This window comes from Cinclus cinclus, chromosome 29 (assembly GCF_963662255.1).
Source record: "Cinclus cinclus chromosome 29, bCinCin1.1, whole genome shotgun sequence".
Lineage (NCBI taxonomy): Eukaryota > Metazoa > Chordata > Aves > Passeriformes > Cinclidae > Cinclus > Cinclus cinclus.
In genome coordinates, this window is record NC_085074.1 from 1,306,841 (window position 1) to 1,333,090 (window position 26,250).

General features: G+C 44.9%; 1 protein-coding gene across 2 annotated transcripts; it reads left to right on the forward strand.

Annotated features, from left to right (window-relative positions):
- Positions 1-3,880: 3,880 nt before the first annotated feature.
- On the forward strand, positions 3,881-24,409 carry STARD7 (StAR related lipid transfer domain containing 7). 2 transcript variants are annotated; one of them, XM_062510620.1, is made up of 8 exons: positions 3,883-4,351; positions 5,700-5,839; positions 7,841-7,890; positions 9,143-9,253; positions 11,682-11,764; positions 15,149-15,248; positions 19,370-19,454; positions 24,134-24,409. In XM_062510620.1, the coding sequence occupies exons 1-8, from the start codon at positions 3,921-3,923 to the stop codon at positions 24,265-24,267; spliced, it is 1,134 nt and encodes a 377-aa protein (XP_062366604.1). In that variant the 5' UTR covers positions 3,883-3,920; the 3' UTR covers positions 24,268-24,409. The 2 variants fall into 2 exon arrangements, with proteins under 2 accessions (XP_062366605.1, XP_062366604.1); XM_062510621.1 differs by lacking the exon at positions 24,134-24,409 and having other exon boundaries at positions 3,881-4,351; positions 18,509-19,394.
- Positions 24,410-26,250: the final 1,841 nt, after the last annotated feature.

The following is a 26,250-nucleotide window of genomic DNA, read 5'->3' on the forward strand; positions in this document are numbered from 1 at the left end:
AGGGGACACTGGGACTGGTATAGCCGGAGATTGGGACTGGCATGGATGGAAACTGGGCCGCATATGGCCAGAGCCTGATCCCAGTACAGCCAGAGCCTGATCCCAGTACAGCCAGAGCCTGACACCAGTACGGCCAGAGCCTGACACCAGTATGGCCAGAGCCTGATCCCAGTACAGCCAGAGCCTGATCCCAGTACAGCCAGAGCCTGACACCAGTACAGCCAGAGCCTGACACCAGTACGGCCAGAGCCTGACACCAGTACGGCCAGAGCCCGATCCCAGTACGGCCAGAGAGTGGGACTGGCATGGATGGAGACTGGGACTGGTACGGCCAGAGCCCGATCCCAGTACGGCCAGAGCCCGATCCCAGTTCAGCCAGAGCCTGCTGGGGGGGCTGGGAGAGGCTGATCCCAGGAGCTCTTCCAGGGAAGGATTTCTCTGGATGGATCCCAACAACTCTTCCAGCAAAGGATTTCTCTGAGTGGATCCCAGGATTCCAGCAAAGGATTTCTCCGGGTGGATCCCAGGATTCCGGGGAAGGATTTCTCTGGATGGATCCCAGGATTCCAGGGAAGGATTTCTCCGGGTGGATCCCAGGATTCCGGGGAAGGATTTCTCTGGATGGATCCCAGGATTCCAGGGAAGGATTTCTCCGAGTGGATCCCAGGATTCCGGGGAAGGATTTCTCCAGGTGGATCCCAGGATTCCAGGGAAGGATTTCTCTGGATGGATCCCAGGATTCCAGGGAAGGATTTCTCCGAGTGGATCCCAGGATTCCAGGGAAGGATTTCTCTGGATGGATCCCAGGATTCCAGGGAAGGATTTCTCCGAGTGGATCCCAGGATTCCGGGGAAGGATTTCTCCAGGTGGATCCCAGGATTCCAGGGAAGGATTTCTCTGGATGGATCCCAGGATTCCAGGGAAGGATTTCTCCGAGTGGATCCCAGGATTCCAGGGAAGGATTTCTCTGGATGGATCCCAGGATTCCAGGGAAGGATTTCTCCGAGTGGATCCCAGGAGCTGCTCCAGGGCCTCGTTCCCGGTGTTGGTTCCGGGACTCCGGGGGGGGTTTGGGCCCGGGGGGAGATGTTGGGACCTTCCTTGGAATGAGGGGAGTGGGGTCTGTGATTCCCATGGAATGAGAACTTTGGGATCCACCATTCCCAAAGGAATGAGAACTTTGGGATCCCCTGGACTGAGAACTTTGGGATCCACCATTCCCAAAGGAATGAGAACTTTGGGATCCCCTGGACTGAGAACTTCGGGATCCACCATTCCCAAAGGAATGAGAACTTTGGGATCCCCAGCCCAGCCCAGCCCCTCTCCCAGCCCAGCTCCCCCTTTTCCCACGGGAATATTTATCCCCCTATTTAAAAATTTGGGAATTCCCATCCCTGCTCCCGTCTGCCCCTCCCCCACCATGGACATTCTGCACTTTATTCCAGGCTCTGGGAATTCCAGGATCGCCTTTGGGGTTTGCTTGTTTGTTTTTTTTTTTTTTTTTTAATTTTATTTTGGGATCATCCCATCCCTCACCCTGCAAAATTTGGGAATTTTGGTCTCCCGGGAGATCGGGATGAGCCCTGCTGGAAGAACCCGGAGCTTTTATGCAAATCCCTCCACGCCCATCCCACTTTTCCTGCTTTTCCCCTACACAATTCCCAGGTTTTTTTTATCCCTGCTCTGATTTTCCCACCCACCCCCCAGGACCAATCCCAGAAATTTTGGGGCCCCCAAAAAAAAAAAAAAAAAAAAAAAAGTAAAAAAAAAAAAATCCTGTAAGGATTCAAATTCCCAACAAAATTCCCATTCCTGGAATTTTTCCTGGGGGTTTTTTTTAGGGAAGCTCCTGAATTTTTAGGGAATTTTTAACCCCTGGGATCTGGCTCCTTGTAGGTCCCGATGCTTTTATCCCGATTTTCCCACTTCTATCCTGGTTTTCCTCCTCTTTTTTTTTTTTTTCCCCCCCCCCTTTTTTCCCATTTTTTTCTTCCCCCTGGCTATGCAAGAGCTCCCCTGGGATGGAAATCCCAGAAAAATCCTGGAAAAATCCCAGAAAAAAAAAAAAAAAAAAAATCCTGGGAAAGGCTCGGGAGGAGCCGAATCAACTCTAAAACCCCTCGGGAAAATCCCGGGATTTGGGATCTGGCGGGAAAAGCTTCGGGATTTCCTGGATATGCAAAGAGGGCGCAAATAAATCTGTGAAAAAATGGGATTTTCGGAACAGAATTCCCAAAAAAGAAAAAAAAAACCAACAACAACAAAAAAAAAAAAACATTAAAAAGAAAGGGATGGGAGGAGGGAGGGCGGCGTTTCCCAAGAATTCTCAGGATTTGGGATTGGTTGTGGGGTTTTGGGGGAATAAAGGGGTGGAAAGAGTCCCGGGGTTGTGTTTGGGAAAGGGGAGGGGGATGCATCCCAGAAATCCGCCCCAGATCCCAAAAAACTGCTCTGGATCCCATAGATCTGCCCCAGATCCCAAAAAAACGACCCAGACCGCATAAATCCACCCTGGACCCCATAAATCCACCCTGGATCCCAAAAAAATTGGGCTGGACCCCACAAATCTGTCCTGAATCCCCCAAAAAAACCTCAACCCCCAAAAAAACTGTCCTGGATCCCCAAAAAAACTGCCCTGGGTCCCAAAAAGCAGCCCTGAGCTCCAGGCCCCAAATGAGCCCTGACCCCAAAAGTCCCAGAACTCCTCCAGACCCCATAAAACCCCCAGAGCCCATAATCCCCTCTAGCCCCCAACCCCATAACCCACAATAATCCCAATAATGCCCCAATACCCCAAATATGGCCCCATAACTCCAGGTATCCCCCCCTAGCCACAAGAACCCCAAACATGGTCCCACAAACCCCAGGAATCCCCATAACCCCAAAAATCCCCCACAAACTCCAAGAATCCCCCATAACCCCCAATATGACCCCATAAACCAAATAATCCTGATAATCCCCGGCCCCAGAACCCCCAATAATCCCATATATCTCTGACCCCATAACCCCAATAATCCCCCATAACCCCAAATATGGCCCCACAAACCCCAAGAATCCCCCATAACCCCAAATATGGCCCCACAAACCCCAAGAATCCCCCATAACCCCAAGAATCCCCCATAACCCCTGACCCCACAGCCGCTCCAAAGAGGGCGTGGTCTGTCAAAAGCCACGCCCTCCTCCCGCCCAAGCCCCGCCTCTTGCCGCTTTCTCTTCCTGTCTCACGCGCCGGTGGGCGTGGCTTCCCTCTCCAGCCAATCACCGCGCTGGCGCTGGGAGGCACCGACCAATGGGAAGGCCAGAACCGCCCAAACCCCGTAACGCGCCATAATAACCCCAAATAGCGGCCCAGAACCCCCCAATGTCTCCCCATAGCTCCCCCGACCCCAAAACGCCAGCAAGGGCCCCCTGGGGGCGTGACCACGCACAAGCCCTGCCTCTCTCACTTCCGGTATCGTGTGCGGGTGGGCGTGGGTTAGCCCGCCAGAGCCAATCAGCGTGCGAGGGGCGGTGCTGCCCGCACCAATAGGAGCGCGGCGCGCATTGGTGACGCAACGCGGGAGCGCCGATTGGTAACTGAGCGCGGGGACACCGGAGGCAGCGGCGCGGCCACAAGCGGGGCCTCTTCATGACCCCAAATAACCCCCGCGGACACCAAAGAGCTCCCAGAGCCCATAAACCCGCACTGGCCGACCCCAAGGAGGTCCCGTAACGGCCCCGGTGGAGGCGTGGCCGCGCACAAGTCCCGCCCATCCCGAGCTGGTCCGTGCCGTTCCGCCTTCCGCTGTCGCTCCCGCGTGCGCGTGGCTTCGCCTCCAGGCAACCAATCGGCGCGCGGGGCAGCGCCTCGCCAGCCAATCACGGCGCGGCGCGGCCCTATGACGTAGAACGAGAGCGACGCGCGGCGCGGCGGGGGCGGCATGTGGCGGCCGCTGGCCGCGCTCGCCGCCCGCGGGGCCAGCGGAGCCCGCGGCGGGGCCGGCAACAGCCCCGGGGCCCGCTCCGCCTCCGGGCCGCCCGCGCGGGACCGGCCGCTGCTGCTGCTGCTGCTCTCGCTGCTCGCCCGCCGCGGCGGCTGCGGGAGGGCGCCGCGGGCCTGGGGACACCGGGGCATCGCCAGCGGGACCGGGAGAGGAGCCGGGACCGGGAGAGGAGGCGGACGAGGAACCGCGAGCGGCACCGGCACCGGCACCGGGAAAAGAAGCGGGAGCGGCAGCGGGAGCGGCCCCGGGAGCGGCGGCTCCTCCGGGCGGGGCCGCTGGGGAGCGCCCCGGGGCCGGCTGATGGCCGCGCTCGGCCCCGCGGCCTTCGTGTGGGACGGACAGCGCATCGAGGAGGAGGAGCTGCGGCGGTGAGCGGGGAACGGGAACGGGGGAACCGGGAACGGGAACGGGGGAACCGGGAACGGGGGAACCGGGGAACGGAGCAGGGAACGGGGGAACGGGGGAACGGGAACGGGGGAACCGGGAACGGGAACGGGGGAACCGGGAACGGGAACGGGGGAACCGGGGAACGGAGCAGGGAACGGGGGAACGGGGGAACCGGGAACGGGAACGGGGGAACCGGGGAACGGAGCAGGGAACGGGGGAACGGGGGAACCGGGAACGGGAACGGGGGAACCGGGAACGGGGGAACAGGGGAACGGGAACGGGGGAACCGGGAACGGGAACGGGGGAACCGGGGAACGGAGCAGGGAACGGGGGAACCGGGAACGGGGGAACCGGGAACGGGGGAACCGGGAACGGGAACGGGGGAACGGAGCAGGGAACGGGGGAACCGGGAACGGGGGGAACGGGAACGGGGGAACGGAGCAGGGAGCGGGGGAACCGGGAACGGGAACGGGGGAACGGAGCAGGGAACGGGGGAACCGGGAACGGGGGAACCGGGAACGGGGGAACAGGGGAATGGAGTAGGGAACGGGGGAACCGGGAACGGGGGAACAGGGGAACGGGAACGGGGGAACCAGGAACGGGAACGGGGGAACCGGGGAACGGAGTAGGGAACGGGGGAACCGGGAATGGGGGAACCGGGAACGGGGGAACGGAGCAGGGAACGGGGGAACCGGGAATGGTACCGGGAATGGAACAGGGAATGGTACCGGGAGTGGTACCGGGAACGGTACCGGGAGTGGCACCAGCAGCAGAACCGGGACTGGGGGATACCAGGAATGGTACTGGGATAACGGGGATCCGGGAACGGTAGCAGGAATTGTACGGGGGTAATGACGCTGGAAATGGAACTGGGATCGACAGCGGGATAATGGGAATGGAACTGGGATACGGGGGATACTGGGAATGCCGGGAGTGGTGGGATACCGGGGATTCTGGGATACTGGGAATGCCGGGAGTACTGGGACACCGGGAATACCGAGGACAGTGGGATGAGATTGCAGCTACTGGGAATACTGGGAGAACGGGAATGCTGGGAACAGTGGGAACGAGACAGCAGAGACACTGGGGATACCGGGAATGGGACACTGGGAATACCGGGAATGGGACACTGGGAATACCGGGAAGGGGACCCTGGGAATACCGGGAATGGGACCCTGGGAATACCGGGAAGGGGACCCTGGGAATACCGGGAAGGGGACCCTGGGAATACCGGGAATGGGACACTGGGAATACTGGGAATACTTGGATCCCGGGCACATAAAATCTGGGAACGTTTTCTCCGCACCCATTCCCGGGATTTTGCCGCAGGTCGGCGCAGGAGCTGCAGCGCTTGGAGAATCCCGAGGAATTCCGGGAGCAGGAGCGGCCCTGGGAGCTGATCATGGAACGGGAGCACTTCCGGCTCTGGCGCCGCCCCATCCCGGGATCCGCCCTGTTCCAGTACCGAGGTACCGACATTCCCGAAATTCCTGAAATTCCTGATAGTCCCGACATTCCCGAAATTCCCAACATTCCCAACATTCCTGACATTCCCGAAATTCCCGACATTCCTGACATTCCTGATAGTCCTGACAGTCCCGACATTCCTGATAGTCCTGAAATTCCCAACATTCCCGAAATTCCCGATAGTCCCGAAATTCCTGATAGTCCCGAAATTCCTGAAATTCCCAACATTCCTGACATTCCTGACATTCCCGAAATTCCTGATAGTCCCGAGATTCCCGACATTCCTGAAATTCCCGACAGTCCTGACATTCCTGATAGTCCCAACATTCCCGAAATTCCCGAAATTCCTGATAGTCCTGACATTCCTGACATTCCCGACATTCCTGAAATTCCCGATATTCCCGAAATTCCCAACATTCCTGATAGTCCCGACTTTCCCAAAATTCCTGTCAGTCCTGACATTCCCGACATTCCTGATATTCCCGACGTTCTCGACATTCCCAAATTTCCAAAAATCCTGGGAATTCCCGACCGTTTCCAGCCTTTTCATTGGGGTTCACCCTGGGAGGGGAGCGGCTCCTTCCCGGGATTTTGGGAATTTTGGGAATTGTGAAATTTTGGGAATTGTGGAATTTTGGGATTTATTTTTTTTGGGGAATTTTTTTGGATTTCTGGGAATCTCTAGGATCCGTGGAATTTTGGGATTTGTGGAATTTTTTGGGGGATTTTTTTTGATTTCTGGGATCCGTGGAATTTTGGGATTTGTGGAATTTTTTGTGGGATTTTTTTTGATTTCTGGGATCCGTGGAATTTTGGGATTTGTGGAATTTTTTGGGAGATTTTTGGATTTCTGGGATTTGTGGAATTTTGGGATTTGTGGAATTTTTGGGGGGATTTTTGGATTTTTGGGATTTGTGGAATTTTTTGGGGGATTTTTTGGATTTCTGGGATTTGTGGAATTTTGGGATTTGTGGAATTTTTGGGGGGATTTTTGGGATTTGTGGAATTTTTTGCGGGATTTTTTGGATTTCTGGAATCCGTGGAATTTTGGGATTTGTGGAATTTTTGGGGGGATTTTTTGGATTTCTGGGATTTGTGGAATTTTTTGGGGGATTTTTTGGATTTCTGGGACCTGTGGAATTTTGGGATTTGTGGAATTTTTTGGGGGATTTTTTGGATTTCTGGGATTTGTGGAATTTTGGGAATTGTGGAATTTTTGGGGGGATTTTTGGGATTTGTGGAATTTTTTGGGGGATTTTTGGATTTTTTGGGGATTTTTTTGGATTTCTGGAATTTGTGGATTTTTGGGATTTGTTGATTTTTTTAGGATTTTTTTTGCTTTCTGGGATCCGTGGATTCCTGGATTTTGGGGTTTTCCTGCATTTTGGGAATGTTTTGATTTGTGGGATTTTTTGTGGATCCGTGGGATTGGTCGGTTTTGGGCATTCCTGGATTTTTTTTGGGATTTGTTGATTATTTTAGGATTTTTTTGATTCCCAGGATTTGTTGATTTTTTTTTTTTTAGGATTTTTTTAATTCTTGGGAATCTCTGGGATCCGTTAATTTCTGGGATTTGTGGATTTTAGGGATTTCTGGATTTGGGAGAATTCCTGGATTTTTGTGATCCGTTGATTCCCAGAATTTTTTGTTTGTTTTGTCTTTTAATTTGTTTTTTTTTTTGGGAATTTTTGATATCTGGGAATCTTTAGGATCTGTGGATTTTTGGGCATTTGGGGGATTTTTGGATTCCTGGCATCCATTGATTCCCAGAATTTTTCACTTCCTGGGATTTTTTTTTGATTTCTGGGAATTTCTGGCACCCGTTAATTTCTCGGATTTTTTTTTGGGATTTGCCGATTCCTGGGATTTTTAGATTGTTGGGATTTTTTTGGATTCCTGGGATTTGTTGATTTTGGGTTTGTTTTTTTTTTTTTTTTTTTTTGGGAATCCCTCAATTCCCAGGATTTCTGATTTTTTTTTTTTTTTTGGGATTTTTCCCACAGTTTTCGGCTCCTACACGGACGTCACTCCCAGGCAATTCTTCAACGTCCAGGTGAGCAGAATTCCCGGAAATTCCTTGGGAATTCTTGGGATTTTGAGCAGGATTTGCCTCTTCTGAAAGCTGGGCTGGGAATCTTTGGGAATTCCGGGTGGAATCTGGGCAGGATCCAAAAAAAAAAAAAAAAAACCAGGAAAATTCCCATTTTTTTAATCCTTCCCGGGGATTTCCAGCTGGGAATTCCAGAAAATTCCTGATCCCGTTTGTTTTTCCAAATATTCCTGGAAATTCCAGGTTCCCGTGGGTTTGTAGGGATCAGGGTAGGGGGGGAAGGGATTTTTCCATGGTTTTCCCTGGAATTCTGGGGTTTCCCCATCCCGATTTTCCCTGGAATTCCAGGATTTCCCATCCTGATATTCCCTGGAATTCTGGGGTTTCCCCATCTGGATTTTCCCTGAAATTCCAGGATTTTCCCAGCATTCCCGATCCTGATTTTCCCCGGAATTCCAGCGTTTTTCCTATCCTGGTTTTTCCCATCCCGGTGTTCCCACTTTTCCCTGGAATTCCGGGTTATCCCAGCATTTCCCATCACGGTTTTCCCTGAAATTCCAGGATTTTCTGGATATTCCCCGATCCCATTTTTGCCTTGGAATTCCAGGATTTCCCAATCCTGGTTTCCACTGGAATTCCCGACATTCCCTGATCTATTTTTCCCTGGAATTCCTGACGTTCCCTGGCGGGTTTTTCCCCCGGAATTCCCGACGTTTCCCGATCTCTTTCCCCCGGAATTCCCGACGTTCCCTGATCTCTTTTTTCCCGGAATTCCCGATGTTCCCTGGCGGGTTTTCCCCGGAATTCCCGACATTCCCCGATCTCTTTTCCCCGGAATTCCCGACGTTCCCTGATCTCTTTCCCCCGGAATTCCCGACGTTCCCTGATCTCTTTCCCCCGGAATTCCCGACATTCCCTGATCTCTTTTTTCCTGGAATTCCCGACGTTCCCTGGCGGGTTTTTCCCTCGGAATTCCCGACGTTCCCTGATCTCTTTCCCCCGGAATTCCCGATGTTCCCTGATCTCTTTTTTCCCCTGGAATTCCCGACGTTCCCTGATCTCTTTCCCCCGGAATTCCCGACGTTCCCTGATCTCTTTCCCCCGGAATTCCCGACATTCCCTGATCTCTTTTTTCCTGGAATTCCCGACGTTCCCTGGCGGGTTTTTCCCCCGGAATTCCCGACGTTCCCTGATCTCTTTTTTCCCCGGAATTCCCGACGTTCCCTGGCGGGTTTTCCCGGAATTGCGGCCCCAGCTGGACACGGAGTACCGGAAGAAGTGGGACTCTCTGGTGCTCAAACTGGACGTGGTGGAGAGAGACCCGGCCACGGGCTCGGAGATCGTGCACTGGGTGACGCAATTCCCGGTGATTGGGATTGGGATTGGGATTGGGATTGGGATTGGGGATCGGAGATCGTGCACTGGGTGACACAATTCCCGGTGATTGGGATTGGGATTGGGATTGGGATTGGGATTGGGATTGGGGATCGGAGATCGTGCACTGGGTGACGCAATTCCCGGTGATTGGGATTGGGATTGGGATTGGGATTGGGATATTGGGATTGTGGGATTGGGGGTCGGAGATCGTGCACTGGGTGACGCAATTCCCGGTGATTGGGATTGGGATTGGGATTGTGGGATTGGGATTGGGATTGGGATTGGGATTGGGATTGGGATTGGGGATCGGAGATCGTGCACTGGGTGACGCAATTCCCGGTGATTGGGATTGGGATTGGGACTGGGATTGGGATTGGGATTGGGGGTCGGAGATCGTGCACTGGGTGACGCAATTCCCGGGGATTGGGATTGGGATTGGGGGACTGGGATTGGGATTGTGGGATTTTGGGATTGGGATTGTGGGGTTGGGATTGGCATTGTGGGATATTGGGATTGGGGGATTGGGATTGGGATTGGGGATCGGAGATCGTGCACTGGGTGACGCAATTCCCGGGGATTGGGATTGGGATTGGGACTGGGATTGGGATTGGGATATTGGGATTGGGGATCGGAGATCGTGCACTGGGTGACGCAATTCCCGGGGATTGGGATTGGGATTGGGGATTGGGATTGTGGGATTTGGGATTGGGGATTTGGGATTGGGATTTGTGATCGGAGATCGTGCACTGGGTGACGTAATTCCCGGTGATTGGGATTGGGATTGTGGGATTGGGATATTGGGGGATTGGGATTGGGATATTGGGGATTTGGGATTGTGGGATTGGGGATATGGGATTGGGGATTGTGGGATTGGGAATCGGATTGGGATTGGGGATGGCATCCAAGATCGTGCACTGGGTGACGCAATTCCTGGTGATTGGGATTGAGATTGTGGGATTGGGATATTGGGATATTGGGGATTTGGGATTGTGGGATTGGGGATTTGGGAATGGGATATTGGGATTGGGGGTCGGAGATTGTGCACTTGGTGACGCAATTCCCGGTGATTGGGATTGGGATTGGGATTGTGGGTTTGGGATTGGGATATTGGGATTGGGGATTGGGTTTGGGATTGTGGGATTGGGAGTGGAGATTTGGGATTTGGGATTGGGGAAGTGAGATCGTGCACTGGGTGACAAAATTCCCGGGGATTGGGATTGTGGGACTGTGGGATTCGAGATTGGGATTGTGGGATTGGGGATTGGGAATTTGGGATTGGGACTGGGGATTGAGATTGTGGAATTGGAAATTCGATTGGGGATTTGGTATTGGGATTGTGGGATTGGGAATTGGGATTTGGATTGGGAATTGCGATTGGGGATTTGGGATTGGGATTGTGGGATTGGGAATTGGGATTGGGATCCACGATTGTCCACTGGGTGACACAATTCCTTGGGATTGGGATTGTGGATTGTGGGATTGTGGGATTGGGATTGGAGATTTGGGATCTGGGGTCAAGGTTTGGGGTCTGGGTTCAGAACTGGGATCGGGGATTGTGGCTGCTCACATTCCTTGGGATCTGGGATTGGGATCAGGGATCGGGATTAGGATCAGGGTTTGGGGTCCGGGTTTGGCATCTCAGGATTTGGGATCGGGGTTTGGGATCTGGGATTGGGATTAGGATCTGGGATCGGGATTTGGGATCGGGGTTTGGGATTTGGGATCGGGATTTGGGATCTGGGATTGGGATTTGGGATCGGGGTTTGGGATATGGACCCGGGGTGGGGGTGGGTGTTTGTGCTGCGCCCTGACCGTTCCCGATCCCGTCCCCGTTCCCGATCCCGTCCCCGTTCCCGATCCTGTCCCCGTTCCCGATCCCGTCCCCGTTCCCGATCCCGTCCCCGTTCCCGATCCCGTCCCCGTTCCCAATCCTGTCCCCGTTCCCGATCCCGTTCCCGATCCCGTCCCCGTTCCCAATCCCGTCCCCGTTCCCGATCCTGTTCCCGATCCCGTTCCCAATCCCAATCCCAATCCCGATCCCGTTCCCAATCCCAATCCTGTCCCTGTTCCCAATCCCGATCCCATCCCCGTTCCCGATCCCGTCCCCGTTCCCAATCCCAATCCCGTTCCCGATCCCGTTCCCAATCCCAATCCCATTCCCGTCCCCGTTCCCGTCCCCGTCCCCGATCCCGATCCCGTTCCCGATCCCGTTCCCCGTTCCCGTTCCCCGTTCCCAATCCCAATCACGATCCCGTCCCCGTTCCCAATCCCGTCCCCGTCCCCGATCCCGTCCCCGTTCCCGATCCCGTTCCCGATCCCGTTCCCGATCCCGTTCCCAATCCCAATCCCATTCCCGTCCCCGTTCCCGTCCCTGTCCCCGATCCCGATCCCGTTCCCGTCCCCGTTCCCGTTCCCAGTACCCGATGTATTCCCGGGATTACGTTTACGTGCGGCGCTACAGCGCGGACAGCGACCGCAACCTCATGGTGCTCGTCTCACGGTGGGTGTTCCCAAAAATCCTGAGATTCCCAAAAATCCTGAAATTCCCAAAAAATCCCTGCGATTCCCAAAAAATCTCTGCAATTCCCAAAAAATCCCTGCAATTCCCAAAAAATCCCTGCAATTCCCAAAAAATCCTGCAATTCCCAAAAAATCCCTGCCATTCCCAAAAAATCCTGCAATTCCCAAAAAAATCCCTGAGATTCCAAAAAAATCCCTGAGATTCCCAAAAATCCTCAAATTCCCAAAAAATCCTGCAATTCCCAAAAAATTCCTGCAATTCCCAAAAAATCCCTGCAATTCCCAAAAATCCTGCAATTCCCAAAAATCCTGAAATTCCCAAAAAATCCCTGCGATTCCCAAAAAATCCCTGCCATTCCCAAAAAATCCCTGCCATTCCCAAAAAATCCCTGAGATTCCCAAAAATCCCTGAGATTCCCAAAAAATCCTCAAATTCCCAAAAAAATCCTGCAATTCCCAAAAAATTCCTGCCATTCCCAAAAAATCCCTGCAATTCCCAAAAATCCTGCAATTCCCAAAAATCCTGCAATTCCCAAAAAATCCCTGCCATTCCCAAAAAATCCCTGCCATTCCCAAAAAATCCCTGCCATTCCCAAAAAATCCTGCAATTCCCAAAAAATCCCTGAGATTCCCAAAAATCCCTGAGATTCCCAAAAAATCCTCAAATTCCCAAAAAATCCTGCAATTCCCAAAAAATTCCTGCCATTCCCAAAAAATCCCTGCAATTCCCAAAAATCCTGCAATTCCCAAAAAATTCCTGCAATTCCCAGATTTTTCATCCCCTGAACCCCCCTGGAATTCCCAACATTCCCAACCCCAAAATTCCCCTGAAATTCTGGGAATTCCCAACCCCAAAACTGCTCTGGAATTCCCAGAATTCCCAACATTCCGGGGCCTAAAACCCTCCTCAAATTCCCAGAATTCCCAATCCCAACAACCCCCCCCCAAAATTCTTGGAATTCCCAGAATTTTCAATCCCAAAACTCTCCTGGAATTCCCAAAATTCCCAAATTTCTCATCCCTAAAATCCCTTGGATTTCCCAGAATTCCCAAAATTTCTCATCCCTAAAATCCCTGCTGGAATTCCCAGAATTCCCAACTCCAAAACTCCCCTGGAATTCCCAGATTTCCCAAAATTTCTCATCTCTAAAATCCCTGCTGGAATTCCCAGATTTCCCAAAATTTCTCATCTCTAAAATCCCTGCTGGAATTCCCAGAATTCCCAAATTTCTCATCTCTAAAATCCCTGCTGGAATTCCCAGAATTCCCAAATTTCTCATCTCTAAAATCCCTGCTGGAATTCCCAGAATTCCCAAAATTTCTCATCTCTAAAATCCCTGCTGGAATTCCCAGAATTCCCAAATTTCTCATCCCTAAAATCCCCTGGAATTCCCAAAATTCCCAAATTTCTCATCCCTAAAATCCCTGCTGGAATTCCCAGAATTCCCAACTCCAAAACTCCCCTGGAATTCCCAGAATTCCCAAATTTCTCATCTCTAAAATCCCTGCTGGAATTCCCAGAATTCCCAAATTTCTCATCCCTAAAATCCCTGCTGGAATTCCCAGAATTCCCAAATTTCTCATCTCTAAAATCCCTGCTGGAATTCCCAGAATTCCCAAATTTTTCATCCCTAAAATCCCTTGGAATTCCCAGAATTCCCAAATTTCTCATCCCTAAAATCCCTGCTGGAATTCCCAGAATTCCCAAAATTTCTCATCCCTAAAATCCCTGCTGGAATTCCCAGAATTCCCAAATTTTTCATCCCTAAAATCCCCTGGAATTCCCAGAATTCCCAAATTTCTCATCCCTAAAATCCCCTGGAATTCCCAAAATTCCCAAATTTCTCATCCCTAAAATCCCTGCTGGAATTCCCAGAATTCCCAACTCCAAAACTCCCCTGGAATTCCCAGAATTCCCAAATTTCTCATCTCTAAAATCCCTGCTGGAATTCCCAGAATTCCCAAATTTCTCATCCCTAAAATCCCTGCTGGAATTCCCAGAATTCCCAAATTTCTCATCTCTAAAATCCCTGCTGGAATTCCCAGAATTCCCAAATTTTTCATCCCTAAAATCCCTTGGAATTCCCAGAATTCCCAAATTTCTCATCCCTAAAATCCCTGCTGGAATTCCCAGAATTCCCAAAATTTCTCATCCCTAAAATCCCTGCTGGAATTCCCAGAATTCCCAAATTTTTCATCCCTAAAATCCCCTGGAATTCCCAAAATTCCCAAATTTCTCATCCCTAAAATCCCTGCTGGAATTCCCAGAATTCCCAACTCCAAAACTCCCCTGGAATTCCCAGAATTCCCAAAATTTCTCATCCCTAAAATCCCTGCTGGAATTCCCAGAATTCCCAAATTTCTCATCCCTAAAATCCCCTGGAATTCCCAGAATTCCCAAATTTCTCATCCCTAAAATCCCTGCTGGAATTCCCAGAATTCCCAAATTTCTCATCTCTAAAATCCCTGCTGGAATTCCCAGAGTTCCCAAATTTCTCATCCCTAAAATCCCCTGGAATTCCCAAAATTCCCAAATTTCTCATCCCTAAAATCCCTGCTGGAATTCCCAGAATTCCCAACTCCAAAACTCCCCTGGAATTCCCAGAATTCCCAAAATTTCTCATCCCTAAAATCCCTGCTGGAATTCCCAGAATTCCCAAATTTTTCATCCCTAAAATCCCCTGGAATTCCCAGAATTCCCAAAATTTCTCATTCCTAAAATCCCTGCTGTAATCCCCTGGAATTCCCCAAAATTCCCAAAATTTCTCCATCCCTAAAATCCCTGCTGGAATTCCCAGAATTCCCAAATTTCTCATCTCTAAAATCCCTGCTGGAATTCCCAGAATTCCCAAATTTCTCATCCCTAAAATCCCTGCTGGAATTCCCAGAATTCCCAAAATTTCTCCATCCCTAAAATCCCTGCTGGAATTCCCAGAATTCCCAAATTTCTCATCTCTAAAATCCCTGCTGGAATTCCCAGAATTCCCAAATTTCTCATCCCTAAAATCCCTTGGAATTCCCAGAATTCCCAAATTTCTCATCCCTAAAATCCCCTGGAATTCCCCAAAATTCCCAAAATTTCTCCATCCCTAAAATCCCTGCTGGAATTCCCACAATCCCCCCTCCCCCCTTCTCCAATTCCCAATTTTTTTTATTTTAGGGGGGGGAGGGATTTGAGGAATTTTTTCTTTCTCTCTTTTTTTTATTTTCCCCACGATTCCCTTTGGGATCGGGAATTTTTTTTTTTTTAATTTTTTTTTTTTGGAAAATTCCCCAAAATTTTTTTTTTCCTCTCCCTCCCCTCCCCCCCCCCCCAAAAAAAAAAAAAAAAAAACCAAAAAACCAACTTTGGGAATTCCCTCAGGGCCGTGGAACATCCCGGAATTCCGGAGGATCCCGAGCACGTCCGGGTTCGGAGCTACGAGTCCCACATGGTGATCAGACCCCACCGCAGCTTCGACGAGGTGGAGGCAGAGAAATAAAACAAAAAAACCCAAAAAAAACCAAAAATTCCCAAAATTTTGGGGGGGTCCGGGGTCGTTACCGGAGGTGGGATTGGGAAATGGGAGAAGGAAAAGGGAAAAAAAAAAATATTGGGGGGGGAGGGGGGGGAATGAAAAGGAAAAATATTGGGGGGTAGGAAAAAAATTGGGAATAAAAAAAATAATTGGGGGAAATAAAAAAAAATTGGGAATAAAAAAAATAATTGGGGGAAATAAAAAAAAATTGGGAATAAAAAAAATAATTGGGGGAAATAAAAAATTATAATTGGGGGATAGAAAAAAAATTGGGACTAAAAAAAATAATTGGGGGAAATAAAAAAAATTGGGAATAAAAAAATAATTGGGGGAAATAAAAAAAATAATTGGGGGAAATAAAAAAAATTGGGGGAAATAAAAAAAATTGGGAATAAAAAAATAATTGGGGGAAATAAAAAAAATAATTGGGGGATAGAAAAAAAAATTGGGAATAAAAAAATAATTGGGGGAAATAAAAAAAAATAATTGGGGGATAGAAAAAAAATAATTGGGGGAAATAAAAAAAAATTGGGGGATAGAAAAAACAAAATCGGGAATAAAAAAAAATTGGAGAATAAAAAATTATAATTGGGGGATAGAAAAAAAAATTGGGAATAAAAAAATAATTGGGGGAAATAAAAAATTATAATTGGGGGATAGAAAAAAAATTGGGAATAAAAAAAATAATTGGGGGAAATAAAATAAATTGGGAATAAAAAAAATAATTGGGGGAAATAAAAAATTATAATTGGGGGATAGAAAAAAATTGGGAATAAAAAAAATAATTGGGGGAAATAAATTGGGAATAAAAAAAATAATTGGGGGAAATAAAAAATTATAATTGGGGGATAGAAAAAAAATTGGGACTAAAAAAAATAATTGGGGGAAATAAAAAAAATTGGGAATAAAAAAAATAATTGGGGGATAGAAAAAATTATAATTGGGGGATAGAAAAAAAATTGGGAATAAAAAATTGGGGGATAGAAAAAACAAAATTGGGAATAAAAAAAAAATTGGGGGATAGAAAAAAAAATTGGGGAAAATGAAAAAATAATTGGGGGATAGAAAAAAAATTGGGAATTAAAAAAAATAATTGGGGGATAGAAAAAAACAAAATTGGGGGGATAAAAAAAATAATTGGGGGATAGAAAAAAAATTGGGAATAAAAAAAATAATTGGGGGATAGAAAAAAAATTGGGAATAAAAAAATAATTGGAGAATAAAAAAAATAATTGGGGGAAATAAAAAAAAATAATTGGGGGATAGAGAAAAAAATTTGGGGGAATAAAAAAATAATTGGGGGATAGAAAAAAAATTGGGAATTAAAAAAAATAATTGGGGGATAGAAAAAACAAAATTGGGGGAAAAAAATAAAGAAAAAATTGGGGAAAATACAAAAAAAATTGGGAAAAGGTAAAGAAATTGGGGAAAATAAAAAAGAAAACTGGGAAAAAATAAAGAAAAATTGGGAAAAAGGAAAAAAAATTGGGGGAAAGGGGAAAAAATGGAAAAAAAAATATTGGGGGGAATAGAAAAAATTTTGGGGAAAAAAAATTGGGGAAAGTACAAAAAAAATGGGAAAAGGTAAAGAAAAAATTGGGGAAAATAAAAAAGAAAATTGGGAAAAGGTGAAAAAATTGGGGAAAATACAAAAAAAAATTGGGAAAAGGTAAAAAATTGGGGAATAAAAAAAAATTGGGAAAAGGTAAAGAAATTGGGGAATAAAAAAAAATTGGGAAAAAGTAAAGAAAAAAATTGGGGAAAATACAAAAAAAAATTTGGGAAGAAGAAAAAAAAATTGGGTGAAATAAAAAAAAATGAAAAAAAAATTGGGGAAAATAAAAAAATTGGGAAAAAGTGAAGAGAAAAAATTGGGGAAAATATAAAAAAAATTGGGAAAAAAAACCCCAAAAATTGGAAAAGAATCCCAAAAAAATTGGAGAAAAAAAACCCCTGAAAATATTGGGAAAAAAACAAAAAAAAATTGGGAAAAATAGAAAAAAACCCAGGAAAAATTAAAAAAAAAATGGGAAAAAATCCATAAAAATTGGGAGAAAAACCCAAAAATTTGGGGAAAAAAATCCAAAAGTTGGAAAATAATCCGGAAAAAATGGAAAAAAAAATCTTGAAAATATTGGGGGAAAAAATAAAAAAAATTTCGACAAAATCCAAAATAATTTGGGGAAAAAAAAAATTGGGGAAAAAACAAAAAAAAAATTGGGAAAGAAATCCAAAAAAATTGGGATAAAATCCAAAAAAATTGGGGAGAAAATCCCAAAAATTGGAAAAGAATCCCGAAAAAATTGGGAAAAAAACCCCAAAACTTTGGAAAAAAACCCAAAAAAATTGGGAAAAATAGAAAAAAAAAACAGGAAAAAAAACCTAAAAAAAGGAAAATAATCCGGGAAAAATTGGGAGAAAAATCCAAAATTTGGGGAAAAAAATTCCCCCAAAAATTGGGAAAAAGAGGGAAAAAAAAAGGGGAAAAAAATCCCAAAAAATGGAAAATTATCCCAAAAAATTGGAAAAAAAATCCCAAAAATTGGGAAAAAAAAAACACCAAAAAAATGGGAAAAAATCCACAAAAAATTGAGGAAAAAAAAATTGGGAAAAACCCCAAAAAATTGGGGGAAATAAAAAAAAAATTGGGAAAAAAAATCCCAAAATGTGGGAAAATTTTTTGGGAATTTTTGGGGAATTTTTTGGGAACGTTTTTGGGAATTTTTTGGGAATATTTTTTTTGAATTTTCTGGGAATTTTTTGGGGGAATTTTTTGGGGGAATTTTTTAGGAATTTTTTGGGGAATTTTTTTGGGGAATTTTTTGGGAATTTTGGGAACTTTTTGGGAATTTTTTAGGAATTTTTTTTTTACTTTTTTTGGGAATTTTGGGAATTTTTTGAGAATTTTTTGGGAATTTTGGAAATATTTTGGGAGTTTTTTGAGAATTTTTTTGGGGAATTTTTTTTGGGAATTTTTTTGAGAATTTTTTTAGGGAATTTTTCGGGGAATTTTTTGGGAATTTTTTTGGGAATTTAGGGAATTTTTTGGGAACTTTTTGGGGAACTTTTAGGGAATTTTTTTGGAATTTTTTAGGAATTTTTTGGGAATTTTTTTTGGGAATTTAGGGAATTTTTTGGGAACTTTTTAGGAATTTTTTTTGGGAATTTTTTTTGGGAATTTTTTTTGGGAATTCCATATTTTCCAGAACGGCTTCGATTACCTGCTGGATTTCTGGGAATGTTGGGAATTTTTTGGGATTTTTTTGGGGGAATTTTTTGGGAATTATTTGGGAATTTTTGGGGGGAATTTTTCGGGGAATTTTTTAGAAATTTTTTTGGGGAATTTTTTTAGGGAAATTTTGGGAATTTTTTTTTTGGGAATTTAGGGAATTTTTTGGGGAACTTTTTGGGGAATGTTTTTAGGAATTTTTTGGGGAATTTTTTTGGGAATTTTTTTGGGAATTCCGTCTTTTCCAGAACGGCTTCGATTACCTGCAGGATTTCTGGGAATGTTGGGAATTTTTTGGGGAACTTTTTGGGGAATGTTGTTAGGAATTTTTTGGGGAATTTTTTTGGGAATTTTTTTGGGAATTCCGTCTTTTCCAGAACGGCTTCGATTACCTGCTGGATTTCTGGGAATGTTGGGAATTTTTTGGGGAACTTTTTGGGGAATGTTTTTAGGAATTTTTTGGGGAATTTTTTTGGGAATTTTTTTGGGAATTCCGTCTTTTCCAGAACGGCTTCGATTACCTGCTGGATTTCTGGGAATGTTGGGAATCTTTTGGGGATTGTTTTTTAGGAATTTTTTGGGGAATTTTTTTGGGAATTTTTTTGGGAATTCCGTCTTTTCCAGAACGGCTTCGATTACCTGCTGGATTTCTGGGAATGTTGGGAATTTTTTGGGGATTGTTTTTTAGGAATATTTTAGGAATTTTTTAGGGAATTTTTTTGGGGAATTTTTTTAGGGAATTTTTTTGGGGAATTTTTTTGGGAATTTAGGGAATTTTTTGGGGGATTGTTTTTTAGGAATTTTTTGGGAATTTTTTTGGGAATTCCGTCTTTTCCAGAACGGCTTCGATTACCTGCTCACCTACAGCGACAACCCCCAGACCGTGTTCCCGCGTTACTGCCTCAGCTGGATGGTGTCCAGCGGTGAGAATTCCCAAAATTCCCCCCATTCCCAAATTTCCTGCCCCTCACCCCCCGCGGCAATCCCGGGAAGGCCCAAAAAATGGGGAATTCTGGGAATTCTGGGGGGATTTTTAGGGGATTTTTAAGGATTTTCAGGGGTTTTGGGGGGGTTTTATAGGGAATTTTTTCGGGATTTTCAGGGATTTTTAGGGGATTTCTTGGGAATTTTTAGGGGATTTTTTGGGATTTTTGGGGGATTTCTCGGGAATTTTTTGGGATTTTTCAGGGATTTTTTTGGGAATTTCTAGGGAATTTTTGGGGGGGATTTTTCAGGGGTTTTTTGGGAATTTTTAGGGGATTTTTCAGGGATTTTTTGGGAATTTTTCGGGGACTTTCCAGGGATTTTTTGGGAATTTCCAGGGATTTTTTTTAGGGGATTTTTCAGGGATCTTTTGGGAATTTCCAGGGATTTTTCAGGGATTTTTTGGGAATTTCTAGGGAATTTTTGGGGGGGGTTTTCAGGGATTTTTTTGGGAATTTTTTTTTATTTTTCAGGGATTTTTTGGGAATTTCTAGGGATTTTTTTTTTTATTTTTCAGGGATTTTTTAGGGAATTTCTCGGGAATTTTTTGGGGGATTTTTCAGGGAGTTTTTGGAATTTTTTGGGAATTTTTTTAAGGGGGATTTTTCAGGGATTTTTTGGGAATTTCCAGGGATTTTTTTAGGGGATTTTTCAGGGATTTTCTGGGAATTTCTAGGGAATTTTTAGGGGATTTTTCAGGGATTTTTTGGGAATTTCTAGGGAAGTTTTCAGGGATTTTTTTGGGGATTTCTAGGGAATTTTTTGGGATTTTTCTGGGATTCTGGGGAGATTTTTAGGGGATTTTTAGGGATTTTGGTGGATTTTTTATGGATTTGGGGGGGATTTTTAAGGATTTTTAGGGGATTTTTGTGGAGGATTTTTTGGGGAATTTTTAGGGAATTTTTTAATGTTTTTGGGGGACTTTTGGGAATTTCTAGGGAATTTTTAGGGAGTTTGGGAGATTTTTGGGAATTTTCTGGGATGTTCGGGGGATTTTTTTCAGGGATTCTGGGGAGATTTTTAGGGATTTTGGTGGATTTTTGGGGATTTTGGGGGGATTTGGGGGGATTTTTAAGGGGCTTTTTTGGGGATTTTCAGGGATTTTTGTGGGGATTTTTTTGGGAATCATGGGGGATTTTTAGAGATTTTGGGAATTTTTAGGGAACTGTTATTGATTTTGGGGGACTTTTTGGGAATTTTTTGGGAATTTGGGTGATTTTCAGGGATTTTTGGGGGGGTTTTAGGAATTTGGAGGGAATTTGGGGGATTTTTTTAAGGGAATTTTGGGAATTTGGGGAATTACAAGGGATATTTCGGGGATTTTAGGGGAAATTTTTCGGGATTTTTTTGGGAATTTTTAAGGGATTGCTTTCGTTGTTTTGAAGGGAGATTTTGAGGAATTTTTAAGGGATTTTTAGGGGATTTTTTGGGAATTTTTGGGCATTTTTAGGGGAAACAAAAAGGGAAAAATGTGGAACGGAAGGAAAAGGGAAAATGGGGAAGTTTGGAAAAAGGAAGGAGAAAGGAAAGGAAAAAATGGGAAGAGGAAATGGGAAAATTGGGAAAAAGGGAAAAACTTTGGGAAAAAGGAGAACGTGGGGAAAATTGGGGGGGAAAATTGGGGAGAAAAATGGAAAAACTGGGGAGAAAAATGGAAAAATTGAGGGGGAAATGGAAGAATTGGAGGAAAAAGGAAAAATTGGGGAGAAAAATGGAAAATTGGGGGGTGAAATTGGGGAAATTTTGGGGTGATGAAATGGAAAATTTGGGGGGAAAAAAAGAAAAAATTGGGGAAAAAGTGGAAAAAGTGGGGGGGGAAATGGAAAAATTGGGGGGAAAATGGAAAAATTGGGGAAGAATTGGGGGGTAAAGGAAAAATTGGGGTGAAAAATGGAAAATTGGGGTGGAAAATTGGGGTGGGAAAATGGAAACATTGGGGGGAAATTGGGGTGATAAAAGGAAAAATTGGGGAGAAAAATGGGAAATTGGGGTGAAAAAATGGAAAAATTGGGATGAAAAAATGGAAAAATTGGGGGAAATTGTTAGGGGAAAAAAAAAAAGGAAAAATTGGGGTGAAAAAAATTGAAACATTGGGAGAAATTTGGGGGAAAACTCGGGTGATGAAATGGAAACCTTGGGGTGAAAGAATGGAAAAAATGGGGGAAAAAATGGAAAAATTGGGGGTGAAATGGGGAAAAATGGGGAAAAATTGAAATATTGGGGGGAAAAATGGGGGGAAAAAGGAAAATTGGGGGAAAAATTAGGGAAAAAATGTGGGAAAAATGCGGAAAAATAGGGGGAAAATGGAAATATTGGGGGGAAATGGAAAAATTGGGGGGAAATGGGGAAAAAATGGGAAAATTGGGGAAATGGGGGGAAAAGTGGAAAAATTGTGGGGGAAATGGGGAGAAAATGGGGGAAAAATGGAAAAATTGTGGGGGAAAATGGGGAAAAAATGGGGGAAAAAATGGGGGAAAAATAGAAATATTGTGGGGGAAAAAGGGGGGGAAATTGAAAATTTGGGGAGAAATGGAAAAATTGGGGAAAAAATGAGGGAAAAATTGTGGGAGAAATGGGGGAAAAAAGGAAATATTGGAGGGGAAATGGGGGGGAAATGGAAAAATTGGGGGAAAAATGGAAAAATTGGGGAGAAAATTGGGAAAAATTTGGGGGAAAAATTGGGGGAAAAAAATGGAAAAATTGGGGAGAAAATCGGGGGGAAATTTGGGGAAAAATGGGGGGGAAAATGGAAAAATTGGGGAGAAAATTGGGTAAAAATTGGGGGGAAAATGGGGGGAAAAATCCGGGGGAAAAATTGGGGGGGAAATGGGGAAAAATTGGGGGGAAAAATGGAAAAATTAGGGAGAAAATGGGGGAAAAATTTGGGGAAAAATGGGAAAAATTGGGGGAAAATGGAAAAAGTGGGGGGGAAATGGGGAAAAAAAGGAAAAATTGGGGGGAAAAATGGGGGGAAAAATGGAAAAAAAATGGAAAAATGGGGGGAAAAATTGGGGAAAAATTGGGAGAAAAATGGAAAAATTGTGGGGGGAAATGGGGAAAAAATTGGGGAAAAAATGGGGGGAAAATGGAAAAATTGTGGGGGAAATGGGGGGGAAATGGGGAAAAATGGAAAAATTGGGGAGAAAATTTTGGGGAAAAATGGAAAAATTGTGGGGGAAAATGGGGGGAAAAATTGGGGGGAAAATGGAAAAATCCGGGGGAAATATTGGGGGGGAAAATGGAAAAAATTGGGGGGAAATGGGGAAAAATTGGGGGAAAAAATGGAAAAATTAGGGAGAAAATGAGGGAAAAATTTGGGGAAAAATGGGAAAAATTGGGGGAAAATGGAAAAATTGGGAAATGGGGAAAAATGGGAATATTGGGGGGAAAAGGGGGAAAAAAGGAAAAATTGGGGGGAAGAATGGGGGGGAAAATGGAAAATTTGGGGAAAATGGAAAAAAATTGAAAGATTGTGGGGGAAAATGGAAAAATGGGGGGAAAAATTGGGGAAAAATTGGGAGAAAAATGGAAAAATTGTGGGGGGAAATGGGGAAAAAATTGAAAATTGGGGAAAAAATGGGGGGCAAAATGGAAAAATTGTGGGGGAAATGGGGAAAAATGGAAATATTGGGGGGGAAATGGAAAAATTGGGGAGAAAATTGGGAAAAAAATGTTCGGGAAAATGGGGAAAAATGGAAAAATTGGGGGAAAATGGAAACATTGGGGGTGAAATGGGGGGGGAAAATTGGGGGAAAATGGAAAAATCCGGGGGAAAAATTGGGGGGGAAAATGGAAAAAATTGGGGGAAATGGGGAAAAATTGGGGGAAAAAAAATGGAAAAATTAGGGAGAAAATGAGGGAAAAATTTGGGGAAAATGGAAAAATTGGGGGAAAATGGAAGAATTGGGAAATGGGGAAAAATGGAAATATTGGGGGGGAAAAGGAAGAAAAAAGGAAAAATTGGGGGGAAGAATGGGGGGGAAAATGGAAAATTTGGGGGAAAATGGAAAAAATGGAAAGATTGTGGGGGAAAATGGAAAAATGGGGGGAAAAATTGGGAGAAAAATGGAAAAATTGTGGGGGGAAATGGGGAAAAAATTGAAAAATTGGGGAAAAAATGGGGGGAAAATGGAAAAATTGTGGGGGAAATGGGGAAAAATGGAAATATTGGGGGGGAAATGGAAAAATTGGGGAGAAAATTGGGGGGGAAAAAATGTGGGGGAAAATGGGGAAAAATTGAAAAATTCGGGAGAAAATTGGGGGGAAAAATGGGGGGAAAATGGGGGAAAAAATGCGGGAAAAAATGCGGGAAAAATGGGGGAAAAATAGAAATATTGTGGGGGAAAAAGGGGGCGAAATTGAAAATTTGGGATGAAAATGGGGGAAAAATGGAAAAATTGGGGAAAAAATGGGGGAAAAATGGAAAAATTGTGGGGGAAAATGGGGGAAAAATGGAAATATTGGGGGGGGAAATGGAAAAATTGGGAGAAAATTGGGGGGAAAAAAATGTGGGGGAAAATGGGGAAAAATGGAAAAATTGGGGAGAAAATTGGGGGGAAAAATGGAAAAATGGGGGAAAAATTGGGGGAAAAATGGGGGGATTGGTGGGGAATTGCAGGAATGCCGGAATTCCTGGAGAAGCTGCACTCGGCGGCGCTGAAGGCCAAGAAGATGGAGCTGGAAGTTCGGGATTACCTGAGCCCCGCCAAGGGCCCCGAGCCCTGCGGGACCCCGCGCCTGGAATACGCCTGAGGAACCGCCCCGAAATCCGGGAAAAACCCCGGCAAAATCCCGGGAAACTGGGGGAGAAGCCTGGGGAAACAAGAGAAGAAACTGGGGAAAATTACCCGGGAATCGACCCCAACGCAGCGGGAATAAACGTGGGGAGTCGGCTGAAAATAGCGGGAATAAAAACGGGAATTGTGTCAGAAATAGCGGGAATAAAAACGGGAATTGTGTCAGAAATAGCGGGAATAAAAACGGGAATTGTGTCAGAAATAGTGGGAATAAAACGGGAATTGTGTCAGAAATAGCGGGAATAAAAACGGGAATTGTGTCAGAAATAGCGGGAATAAAAACGGGAATTGTGTCAGAAATAGCGGGAATAAAAACGGGAATTGTGTCAAAAATAGCGGGAATAAAAACGGGAATTGTGTCAGAAATAGTGGGAATAAAAACGGGAATTGTGTCAGAAATACTGGGAATAAAAACGGGAATTGTGTCAGAAATACTGGGAATAAAAACGGGAATTGTGTCAGAAATAGCGGGAATAAAAACGGGAATTGTGTCAGAAATACTGGGAATAAAAACGGGAATTGTGTCAGAAATACTGGGAATAAAAACGGGAATTGTGTCAGAAATAGCGGGAATAAAAACGGGAATTGTGTCAGAAATAGCGGGAATAAAAACGGGAATTGTGTCAAAAATAGCGGGAATAAAAACGGGAATTGTGTCAGAAATAGTGGGAATAAAAACGGGAATTGTGTCAGAAATACTGGGAATAAAAACGGGAATTGTGTCAGAAATACTGGGAATAAAAACGGGAATTGTGTCAGAAATAGCGGGAATAAAAACGGGAATTGTGTCAGAAATACTGGGAATAAAAACGGGAATTGTGTCAGAAATACTGGGAATAAAAACGGGAATTGTGTCAGAAATAGCGGGAATAAAAACGGGAATTGTGTCAGAAATAGCGGGAATAAAAACGGGAATTGTGTCAGAAATAGCGGGAATAAAAACGGGAATTGTGTCAGAAATAGTGGGAATAAAACGGGAATTGTGTCAGAAATAGCGGGAATAAAAACGGGAATTGTGTCAAAAATAGCGGGAATAAAAACGGGAATTGTGTCAGAAATAGCGGGAATAAAAACGGGAATCGTGTCAGAAATAGCGGGAATAAAAACGGGAATTGTGTCAGAAATAGCGGGAATAAAAACGGGAATTGTGTCAGAAATAGTGGGAATAAAACGGGAATTGTGTCAGAAATAGCGGGAATAAAAACGGGAATTGTGTCAGAAATAGCGGGAATAAAAACGGGAATTGTGTCAGAAATAGCGGGAATAAAAACGGGAATTGTGTCAGAAATACTGGGAATCAAAACGGGAATTGTGTCAGAAATAGCGGGAATAAAAACGGGAATTGTGTCAGAAATACTGGGAATAAAAACGGGAATTGTGTCAGAAATACTGGGAATAAAAACGGGAATTGTGTCAGAAATAGCGGGGATGAACTCGGGAATTGTGTCAGAAAAAGCGGGAATAAAAACGGGAATTGTGTCAGAAATACTGGGAATAAAAACGGGAATTGTGTCAGAAATACTGGGAATAAAAACGGGAATTGTGTCAGAAATATCGGGAATAAAAACGGGAATCGTGTCAGAAATAGCGGGAATAAAAACGGGAATTGTGTCAGAAATAGCGGGAATAAAAACGGGAATTGTGTCAGAAATAGCGGGAATGAACTCGGGAATTGTGTCAGAAATAGCGGGAATAAAAACGGGAATTGTGTCAGAAATAGCGGGAATAAAAACGGGAATTGTGTCAGAAATACTGGGAATAAAAACGGGAATTGTGTCAGAAATAGCGGGAATAAAAACGGGAATTGTGTCAGAAATACTGGGAATAAAAACGGGAATTGTGTCAGAAATACTGGGAATAAAAACGGGAATTGTGTCAGAAATACTGGGAATAAAAACGGGAATTGTGTCAGAAAAAGCGGGAATAAAAACGGGAATTG